The following is an 11,581-nucleotide window of genomic DNA, read 5'->3' on the forward strand; positions in this document are numbered from 1 at the left end:
ACTGTGTAATACTTATGTATGCCTTCTGAACTAAGACCCTAAGCTCTGCACTGCCAATTCTGGTTTACCCAACAGGCAGATGAAGCATATGCTTCAGGGCACCAGCAAAACCAGACTGTTAAAAAAAAAAAAAAAAAAAAAAAAAAAAACTTTGCCAAATAATTTAATAGCTCAGCAAAACCAATGAAGTAGCCATCATGGGAAAAAAATCAGAACTTTGTTGGACTTTTTTACTCTTATTTTGGGGTTCTGTTATTTTTCTTTTTATTTCTGTATGAGGAAGAGGTGGTAGAACATCAAAATCTTTTCAGTGCTTAGGGCCTCCAAAAATCTTAATACAACTCTGTGTACATCTTAAAGTATCGTAAGTTTTACTTAGTTGTTCAGCAATAAGTACTTTATTTCATGAAAATTATAGCACGTTTACCCATACTTTATGTAATCATACAATTTAAGATTCTTCCTCTTTACAATTTATCTCTAAGCAAGAAACCATAATAAATGCTAGAAGGCAATCCTCATAAATTGGACTAATACCAGTTCTCTCTTATCAGCCAACAGTGCTAATATGTCCTCACACCCCCTGGCTGTATGAAAAGATTACACAGTTCCCAGAGTAATCAAAAGTAAATTATTATTTATTTCTTACTGGTATAAATGGACTCTTAAATGTTTCTATTTGAAACGTCTACATATATGTAAGAAAAAGAGAGTTAATTTCTTTTTTTGTAGTTCTCATTTGATTCACAACTCAAGTTTAGTTATCTAAGAAAAGAGTTCTAGTTTTTTTCTCAACAATTACGTTAAAGAAAACACTGCCAGACTCTTCCCAGTTTCAACTTTCCCTCTACCTACCAGTCAATCTGCTGCTGGATGATTATCCAGATGTTTCTGGTGCGTTTTGTTGCTAACACTCTCAGTGTACTTCAAGAAGGGTACAGATACTGCTCAAGGATCCGCTTGCCAAAGGCCGGTTCTAATTAGATTTGTCATTTTTTGCTTGGTTTCATTTTGACCACTGGGTGCATCATGCAACCGTGTTGGATATTTTTAAGAGTATAAAAATATAGAAAGCAATAGTTAATTAATCTCACATAGCTAAAAGAAGAAGTTAAAAGTACTGGAAATTGGTGTCGGATGATTAAATAAAGGATTAGGAAGAGAGACCATTCCTTTACATATAGACACCCTCCCCAACCCCACACCCCCAAAACACCAAGCCACTTCTAAGTAGTGAGAGAACTTCGGCAACAAAGAAATGGCTTTGTTAGAAAACACTTCACACGACTTATTTTAAATTTTGCTTTAAATTTAATTGCTTTTCTCCTTTTTCTCTAATAACAGGACTATTTAGCAGTTTCTAGTCCTTGATTAATTAAGGCTTCAGAGTTCATTCTTATCTATGCCATGTCTTAAGTTTTCATAAAATTCAGTCTATACAAGACTTGCTTTTTGTGAGCACTGTGCTTGGTGGCAGTCTGGATTTTTCCCTCCACCCTTGCGGCCACCCCTGCCCACCGCGGCCGTCGGGCGTGGATCTGGCAGGTGCGAGGCCGAGGCCCAGGGCTCAGCGAAGGAGGCCGAGTTTACAGAGCGCGCGCGCCCTAGAGGAGGCAGCAGCAGCCGCAAGCCTGGCCGCCCGAACTTTGCGAGCCTGGCGGGGGAGCACAGACGCTGGCCGACCTGCCCCGCTAGCGCTGGAGAACGACTCCCTTTATGCCAGCTCCCTCTCCGCCTTCCCGCAGCCTGCGCTGCGGAGCCTCGAAGACCCTGCCGCCCTCCACAACGTCTTAAATAACAAACCCCTGTCCTCGCGCTCGTAGGAATCGGGGCAGCTGGGGGTTCGCGTCACAGACTCAAGCCCGCCCGCCGGAGAAGGGCAGGCCGGGCTTTGCGGGGCCGAACCCCACTCCAGCTGGGGACAGGCCGCCTAGCCGGCGGGAGGGAGCCGGCGCGAGAGACTTGACGGGAGGAGGTGGAGAGCGGGAGGCGGGAATGAGTGCGCGGGGCTGGGCGGGCGGAGCCTGCTAGACAGCGAGCGCGAGCGCCAGCAGGGCGGAGGGCGGGGCGTGGGCGGTGCCCGGCCTTCCCGCTTCCGCGGCGCTGCAACTCCGCCGAGCCTCCTTAAAACTCTGCCGTTAAAATGGGGGCGGGTTTTTCAACTCAAAAAGCGCTCAATTTTTTTCTTTTCAAAAAAAGCTGATGAGGTCGGAAAAAAGGGAGAAGAAACCGGCACCCTCTCTGAGAGGCAACAGAAGCAGCAATTGTTTCAGCGAAAAAAGCAGCAAGGGAGGGAGTGAAGGAAAAAAGCAAAAAAGGGGGCGACACGCAAGTGCCCGTAGGGGTGAAAGGAGCAGGGACCGGCGATCTAGGGGGGGATCAGCTACAAAAGAAACTGTCACTGGGAGCGGTGCGGCCAGGGAGGAAGCAGTGCTGCCAGACTCGGCTCCAGGGCACAGCTGGCTGGCGGCTGCCCTGTCCGCAGCAAAGGGGCACAGGCCGGGGACCGCAAGAGGTGGCGAAGTGGCACCGGGCGCCGAAGCTGCTGAGCGCTCGCCGAGACGGCGGCGGGTCTGGCTGCGCCCTGGAACTGTGGCGACTCCCCCTACTCAGAACTTGGCCTGCGTTTCCCAGGACTCTCCCCATCTCCGGAGGCTCCCACAAAACCGGGAAAGGAAGGAAAGGACAGCGGCGGCAGCAGCTCAATGAGTACCTACAACAGAAAGCCTGAACGAGCTCGGTCGTAGGCGGGAAGTTCCCGGGGGGGTGCCCAGTACAGCCACAATGCTGCCGCGAGCTGCCCCAGCAGTCCGGACCCCGTAGACGCTTCCCGCATCGCTCTCCTCCTTCCTCAGGCTGCCGGGAGTCCCGGGACCTGGTGGGGCCGGCATGACGGGCTTCTCGGGGGCCCGCCGCACGCCCGGCAGCCTCCGGAGACGCGCGCCGAGCCCGGCTCCCACGGCCTCTGAGGCTCGGCGGGGCTGCGGCTGCCTGGCGGGCGGGCTCCGGAGCTTTCCTGAGCGGCATTAGCCCACGGCTTGGCCCGGACGCGACTAAAGGCTCTTCTGGAGAAGCCCAGAGTACTGGGCAGTCGTTACGACCTGTAACTTGAGGGCCACGGAACTGCTACTCCCTTTCGCCTTTGGCGATCATCTTTTAACCCCCCGGAGCACGTCAGCATCCAGCCACCGCGGCGCTCTCCCAGCAGCCGAGGACCCAAGACTGTCCCTTCGGCGAGACGGATGGAAACCGAGCCCCCTGGAGGACCTGCCCCTGCAGTTCTGCCTCACACGGCTCAAGTCACCACCGTGAACAAGGGTGGGTGAATGCCTTTTCTTCCCCCGAATGTCTTTCCTTCCGCGGTATTTTCTGCCCCGATCTATAGTCCCTTGAGTGTCCACACACACTCCTCACAGAGATCTGTAGCGTAGGTACGTGACAGCTCTGCCTACATCTGACGTCCGGAATCATTACCCAGGAATGTATGTGTGTCTGTGTGTGTCTCTGTGGAGTCGTCAGAATTCTTCATAGGGGTTAAGCTAAAAAAGCGAGGCGAGGAGCCCCTCTCCAATGGCTCAGTTTTGCTGAATAATCACGTGTGAATCGAGGGGCGGGCTTTTGGCAGGCAGATCTTACTAGTATTTACTACCAAGCTCTACTCCAGATTAACCATCCCAGTCCTTCTGTCAGTCTCCGATGCCATCATGCAGCCTGGTTAGGAGCAAAGGAAAGGGGAAAAAGAAAAACGACTAATTCATCTTTTCCTGATCGTCAGGACCCTAAAGAATGGCCGAGCCTTGGGGGAACGAGTTGGCGTCCGCAGCTGCCAGGGGGGACCTAGAGCAACTTACTAATTTGTTGCAAAATAATGTAAACGTCAATGCACAAAATGGATTTGGAAGGACTGCGCTGCAGGTTGGTATTCAGAGAGGTGGGGAAAACAAGTCAATAATGTTGCCTACGTGACCCGGTTTTCTAGATTTACAGCTTTTAAGCTTTCAGGGACATAAAATTTCACTGTTTTTAAACCTAGTTGGTTGCCATATTTTATATCTTTAAGTGGATGCAACTTCTCAAAATGACGTACTTTGAACAAACTCCTCAAATCCAATAACATCCTTGATATCAAGTGGGGTCCAGATTTGGTCTTAGTTTTTGGAATCTTTTTGTGACGGTGGGGATTTTAGGGTAGTCATTGTAGGGCCGAGGTTTGTTTGTTTTGTTTTGTTTTTAAAGACAGCTCTGTAAACACATTATTATGATTATTATTTGAAATACACTGCTATTAGTGGTTTCACGTACTTTGCCCCCAATAATAGACTTTAACGTTAATTTTCTTGACTACTGGTGAGGGTGTTTTTCCTTCAAATGCTTCAAGTTTTGACAAACGACTTTTCCTCGTTTGGAATGGGTGGCCTGGGCACCGGGACAGGATGTACATTTCACAGTTAATGTAATACCATCCACTCATTCAGGAGTCGGGAGGAATAAAAAGTTGAATTTTCTAATCAGAGCTCAGCTGCAGTGTCTTTGTCTCTACGATTATAACGTGGTGTGCTCTAATTTTCAGTAATTAGATTTACAGGCAACAATTGACACATGTCCAGCTGCCAAGTATTGTACCTGATAATTTTTTTCTTCTTCTGAATGTTATCATGTAACTTAGGTGAAAGGCTTAGAAACAGAAAAAATGACAAAATAGTTTAAAATAGTTAATTTATCAGAGTTCTGATGATGTTCTTATGAGCTATTCTTATTTAGAAATGCAACACTTGAAGCTGTTTTTGAAAACCCAGTGGGGAGAGGGTTTTTAGAGGGCTTTGTTTCGGTTACAAGAATTAAAAATTTAAGTGCCAGGAGATATACTAGTAACAAACAAAGTCCATGCAGTCTGTACGTTTTCAATCAGAATACACTGGCCTTGCAAAAATTTCAGTATTAAGGAAGTTTATGCACAGATACTAAATTATTTATCTTGTTATTTCTGCTACATTAAGTAATGATTTTTTTCTTTTTCTACCTAGTAGTTTTGAACAGGTTTAGTGATGATAGCAAAGTAACAAATTTAATATATTGAAAAGCTTCTTTTAGAAAACTCAAAAGATTATATAAACTTCACAAAGCATGAGCTACTTAACCCATGTTCATAATAAGATTTCACAGGATTTTTGACGAACAGGAAGACTGGGAAATTAATAATATTCTTTTAAAAAGTTTTGACAAACATTTTTAATACAACTTTGCAATCTTGTTTATATTAAACATACTTATCAAGATACTAACACCCACTTATTGTGGCTTAGTCCTTGTACATATAACGAAACATACACACAGAAACTAGAGTTTCAAGGCTTGTTTTCATTATGTATAATCCTGACTCTGAAGTTGTGTCATAAGTCAAGAAATAACTTTCTTCAAAACCATTTCCAATATTACTATTATTTTCTGTGAAAAAAGTTGAATTTTATTCTACAATTATGTTTATTTAACTCAGTTTCAAAAGCCTTTTCCACCTTCCTATATTTTTCTATCAGGTTAATATCAAAGGCCTTAATCGTATGTTTGCTTTACAAAGATCCAAGATATCTGTCTCTTATTTTTCTCATTGCAGGTCCTTAAATATGACTAAATCTTTAGAGACAGTTGTGGTGGTATCAATTTTTAATAACCAAAAAGTATGTTTCATTGAAGTTCTTGAAATATAAATTATGTATCACTGTTTACCACTGCTCCAAAGGAAGAGCTAAAAGTCAACAGAGTTTTATCAACAGGGGAGTTTAATATCTTGTCCATCTATATAGTTGGCATTTACAAAATATTACTCATTCCAAATATATTTTATTATGTTATTTAATGTGTGATTAGATTTTTTAAACATTTAAAAAAGATCGACTTTGTATTTTCCATTAGCATTTAATTTCATAAACATTGAGTGTCTATTATATATTTATTATAATTTAGATTATTATAATATACCTAAATATAAATAAACCAGTGTAAATGCTGAAAATATGTGGCATGTTAATGAAAGTAATATTTTTTCACAACTAAATTATATGTATTTTATGTTTGCATGATGTTCTACAAGATATTTTATAACAGACCACTGATAGAGTGAAACATATTCAAACAATAGTAAATATTCTTCGTTATGTGAATTATTTGTATGTTGATAGCAAGTGGTAATACCACATTCTGACTTTTAAAATGTTGGCAGTTTACAAATAGCTATTCTTTAAATGCTTGATAGTAACTGAAAAAGGAACTAACACAGGATCACCAGTTGATTATTAAATGAGCTCAAACCACCAGACAAGGCTGTCCGTGTCCCAAAACACCCATTAAATATCTTATTTTTTCTTCTTTTGCTCACTTGAAAATCAGGAGGCTTGTCAGAACTTTGAGAAACAGTATATAATGTAATAGGGTGACTATTTCATTATTTTCAAGAACGGTTGTCATACAACAATTTCCTACTGTGATACAAGGCATATCAGGAACTTAGTTTTATATAAATTGATATCATAAACAATTTAGAACACTGTGGCTTATTTAACACCTTAATCATCAGTAATGTTTTGTAACTTAAAATGAAGGATTCTAGGCATTGAATACACCTAGTAGCCAATACTAAATAACTTGCAAATAAAAAACATTTTTAAAGAAATGCTTGGAAATTTGGAACTATATCTGTTTGGAGGGAACTTGTAAAAATTGATCATTTAAGAAAATATCAGGCCTGGATTTTTAAGACATCATTTTTACACTCGCTGATGGAGTTGGTTTAAAGAAACTCAACATCCTTATTTGTTTGCAGTAGCTATTTAGAAAATAAAGTTTAACCACATATGATTTTCTAGAATTAATACCACAGGCACATTTTATGAGCATGAACAATCAAACAGAAGGAGACTCTTATTTAAATCCCAAATTCCATTTCTTTTATTTTAATAAATTCGTGAAATTACACAACTCTTCATGGAACATAGAGAACTGAGTTGTTAGCAAATGCTATACATGTTGCACAAATTCTATCTTATTGATCAATTTATCCTACTTTTGGACCCATTTAAGACATTCTATCATAGAAGCTCGACTTTTAGAAACTCAACTTCTACTTTCACCTACTAGCACTTTTCTGCATTTGACCCCTTCAAGCCCCATGCTATGGGTCTTCCGCAAGTACTCCATCAAAAATAAATAGTTAAATAAATGGATGGACAGGCAGATATTTTAAAATATTTCTGTAGATGAGCACTTGAAGGATTCTACCATTTCTACTTCTTTTCCAGGTTATGAAACTTGGAAATCCCGAGATTGCCAGGAGACTACTACTTAGAGGTGCTAATCCCGATTTGAAAGACCGAACTGGTTTCGCTGTCATTCATGATGCGGCCAGAGCAGGTTTCCTGGACACTTTACAGACTTTGCTGGAGTTTCAAGCTGATGTTAACATCGAGGATAATGAAGGGAACCTGCCCTTGCACTTGGCTGCCAAAGAAGGCCACCTCCGGGTGGTGGAGTTCCTGGTGAAGCACACGGCCAGCAATGTGGGGCATCGGAACCATAAGGGGGACACCGCCTGTGATTTGGCCAGGCTCTATGGGAGGAACGAGGTTGTTAGCCTGATGCAGGCAAACGGGGCTGGGGGAGCCACAAATCTTCAATAAATGTGGGGAGGGCTCCCCCACGTTGCCTCTACTTTATCAATTAACTGGGTAGCTCTCCTGACTTTAATTAAGTCATTTGTTAAAATACAGTTCTGTCATATTTTAAGCAGCTAAATTTTCTGAAACAGCATAAGTGAAAATCTTATAACAGGTTTATGAATATATTTAAGCAACATCTTTTTCACCTGCAAAATCTGTTCTAACATGTAATTGCAAATAGCTTTGACTTTCTTCTGAATATTTTATCTTTCCTTGGCTTTTCCCTTGCTTCCCCTTTTACCAATCTCAACACCCAACTTGAAGACTTTGTTTTTAAAATGGTTTGTCCTGATGCTTCTTTTGCCTAATTAAAACACTTTCAAAACAGGACAACATTTTTCTGTGATTTTCCCACCTCTAGAACCTGTACACAACTTGTCACTTGTTAAGGAGAACTGTACTAAAAGTTATTGATGTCTTAAGTCTTTACAGTAGAAAAGGTAGACCAACTGGAAAACTAGACATACTCTCTTGATGATTCAGTTATTGTTTTCATCCTTTACCCATGTCCTCTCCACCTTGGTGCCTAGTATTTCTGCTTTAAAACAAAATAAGGACAACTTTTTTTTTTTTTTTTAAGATTAAGCCTGAAATTTTAGTGTGAATTTCCCTTAATGTCCAATCTTCCCTTTTTCTCGACATTAAGTAGTTGAAGGACAGAGTTCAGAAGTAGCAATCTGAAAACATATTTTAGTTCTAAAGTTTTAAAAGAAAATGCCACCTTAAAAGTGCTTACCACTAATGGGTTTTTAATCACAAAATGAAGCAAATGGTTAAATAATACATTTCCCAAAATTATATCATAAATACACTAAGTGTAATGTAGACTTTTTCTACCTGAGTGTAAGAAATGTAAAATTACAAAATGTTTAAGTATTAAAGTGCAAATATCAAATTTTAGGGAATGAAAAACAGCGAGACAAGTGTATAAATTATATATAAAGGTCATAACTATGTTAGGATCTGCAGAAAAATAAATGTAGAAACTTTAAAAATAATAAATGAGCCACTCCCACAAATGGTACTTAATTTCCACAAAACTTTTTAGTAAAAGAGTATACAATATTTTTAGGTGTGCATTTACCTAAAAAAAATTTTTAAGGAAGTAGAAATATTAAACTTCCAAGACAATTTTCCAGCATCTACTACTCGGTCATTTTAATTTACACTTTTCAACAACGTATTTCAATAGTTATCATTTACAAATTCATACATACTTTGTTCATCATCTCCCACATGATCAAAGATGTTTTATGTGAAAGTTCCCTCCTACTTCATAAGCTCTCTGCCCTCACTCCAAAAAGAACAAAATGCCTCAAGGTTTATTGAAGGACATGGTTCTGATGCCTGACCTAACAAGGATTGGAATGGCTGGGTGGCAGGCAAGTGGTTTTCAATAATTTATCTTCCATGATAGTATAAAAGAATATAGAAAGAAAAGATTAATCCTTTTAATTTTGCAGTAAAATTTACATTCCCTAAGTGCAAAAAGACCTCATCATCTGACACCTTTAACCACAAATTACTAAATAAATTTATTTTTGATGGCAACAAACTTAAAACACTTATTTAAGAAAAAATAGAGATTGAGGTGGTTTTGAAGTAAAAGTGTCACATTTTGGATTTTAAAATTGAGTCAATATGCAAAATATACTACTTTAATAAGACGAATATTTTTGAACAAAACACTAACTGAAAGTAATTTTTTTAAAAAAACCCTCTTACAAGTTACAACTGTAAAGATGGACGGTCATGATTTTAAAATCCAGTTTAATGGACTTCACGGCATCCAACATGTGTCGGCATTTACTTTATTTAATTACAATAAAATTTATCTTTAGAGATTTCAAATATAAAAGCATAGGACGTTCATAAAGCAAAAGAGTACTTCTGCAGTTGCTTTGTTCTCGGCTGGTCGGAGCACAGTAGAGGGAGAGGACGCTCTATCTTTTCATCAGTCTAAAATTTGTTAGGCATTAAAACATCGCCATATTACTCTGGCTCTGTGCAGGAAGTAGCTTTGCTAATCTAAGTATTTTAGAAATGAGTTATGTGGTCCCCTCTAGGAAATATGAAAGGCCATTATTCAATCTCAAAAACCTCAACAATATTCTGTAAGCCTCTTGAACATGCCGAAATGTATAGGATGGATGAAACGGTGCTGCTTGGGTCCTATTTTCAGCGACCTGAGGTTAGGAGGGAGGGGTCTGAACTTATTCAGATGCAGAGAGTGGGGATGCAAGTGCTAACTAACGTAGTGTCCAGAGCTCCAGGGGACGACGCTGTTGTAAGGATGGAGGATACAAAGTAGAGGATGCGCTCTCAAATTCAGTTCTTCACCGCTACGTCCGCATCCACATCGGGAAATTTGGGCTCAGCCTTTGCCCAGTAAGCTGAAGCCAGGCTTACATCTGGGGTGGAGGGCACTAACATGACCTCGGCTCAAGTTCTGGTCCCCGAACTGCTAACCAAAGTGTCTTTTATCACATTTTGGTAGTGAATTAAGTTTTCTGATAAACATTATGCATCTTGCAACGGTGTGATGAGTTCATGTACACACACACCACAATGGGTGACTGATCAATAATAAGTAGATTAAGTATTCTGTCCCGAGAAAGCAATATGATATATTTCCCTTATCGTATTGATCAAAAGAACGTTGTGGATGGAGTCAGTGGCCCAGGACTGGTTTCGAAATCTCAGTTCCCAAAAAGGTGCTTTCGGCTTTTGCCGGGGGTAGAAGTAAATAGTCGATAGGCGCCGGGCAACCACAGTGCTGGAGCAACAAAAGGTCGTGCTCACAGCCTTCCTGGATGCCCTAAGCAACCTTCATCAAAAGGCTACGGGGGAAAGTCCCTGTCTCGGTCTCTGGAGACTGTTCTGCTTTTATATGGCAGTCCCATGAAAACAGATCCACGCAGGAACCTAGTGAGAGGCAGGAAACAAACTTCCCACCTGAGACCCCGGGTAAAGGTCTGCCCATAGCCAACCAAGCCCTCCACGGAGGGGCTGCGAAGACATCTTTTCTGTCCCTCTGTCACTCCTCCAGGCTCCAGCTCCAACTCCCTGAGCCCTAGTGAGGAAGCTGGAGCCCAGAGCTCCCTCAGGGCGCGCAGAAAAGCCCGGGGTGGGGGTGGGGGAGCTTCAAAACCGTTAGCTCGCGTTTTTTCCCCCCTCCCTCGCTAAGGTTTCTTTTCTTTTCTCTTCCTGTCCAAATATTTCAAATTTCCGCGCCTTAAATAACAGTCTCCTTTTATTTAGTTAGTTTCCTCGGCAGGTTTGGCCGCCCGCTTGTCTCTGCCCCCCTACGGGCCCGGGGCGCCTCGGGCGCCTCAGTGCTGCCTGCAGCCCCCGCGCACTGCCCCCAGCCCAGCTTGCGCTATACAGAGCGCGCCCGCCAGAGCCACAGCCCCCTCCTGCCGCGACCTCGCCTGACCCGGCTGTCCGGGCACCCGAAGCCAGCTAAGGCCGCCCCCAGCCCAGATGCCGGCCTGCCTCTCAGCTTGACTTCCCTCCCTGGACTTTGGAGCGTCTTCTGCGTTAGGATTTGGATCCCGGTGGCCCTGGAGCGGCAGAAGGGCCGCGGCGATAGGAAAGCAGCGAAGGAGGCCAGTGGCCGGACTCTGCCCCAGCCCCCACCCGCGGGTAACCTTGGAGGCGCCCTCGGAGTGAGTGTGTGCGCTGCCGCGCGGCCGGCCGGGGCAAGCAGGAGCACCGCGCCGCGGGCAGGAGGCGGGAGCGGGGGGCGGGGAGGGGAGCGGGCGCCAGCGCCTCCCGGCCGCCGGCGCAGCGTCCCGGGAGCTGTGTGTTCCCCGGGCGGCCAGGCGACCCCAGTCCTGGCCCTAAGGCAGCGGTCCCCGAGGAGGCGGCAG

General features: G+C 43.0%; 1 protein-coding gene across 2 annotated transcripts; it reads left to right on the plus strand.

The window, feature by feature from the left end:
• Positions 1 to 1,344: 1,344 nt before the first annotated feature.
• On the plus strand, positions 1,345 to 8,039 carry CDKN2C (cyclin dependent kinase inhibitor 2C). Of its 2 annotated transcripts, XM_030913309.1 has the most exons (3): positions 1,345 to 3,318; positions 3,776 to 3,915; positions 7,293 to 8,039. In XM_030913309.1, exons 2-3 carry the CDS (start codon positions 3,787 to 3,789, stop codon positions 7,668 to 7,670), a joined length of 507 nt encoding a protein of 168 aa, XP_030769169.1. In that variant the 5' UTR covers positions 1,345 to 3,318; positions 3,776 to 3,786; the 3' UTR covers positions 7,671 to 8,039. The 2 variants fall into 2 exon arrangements, with proteins under 2 accessions (XP_030769169.1, XP_030769170.1); XM_030913310.1 differs by lacking the exon at positions 1,345 to 3,318 and having other exon boundaries at positions 3,368 to 3,915.
• The last annotated feature ends 3,542 nt before the right edge of the window (positions 8,040 to 11,581 follow it).

This window comes from Rhinopithecus roxellana, chromosome 12, assembly GCF_007565055.1.
Source record: "Rhinopithecus roxellana isolate Shanxi Qingling chromosome 12, ASM756505v1, whole genome shotgun sequence".
Taxonomy (NCBI): domain Eukaryota; kingdom Metazoa; phylum Chordata; class Mammalia; order Primates; family Cercopithecidae; genus Rhinopithecus; species Rhinopithecus roxellana.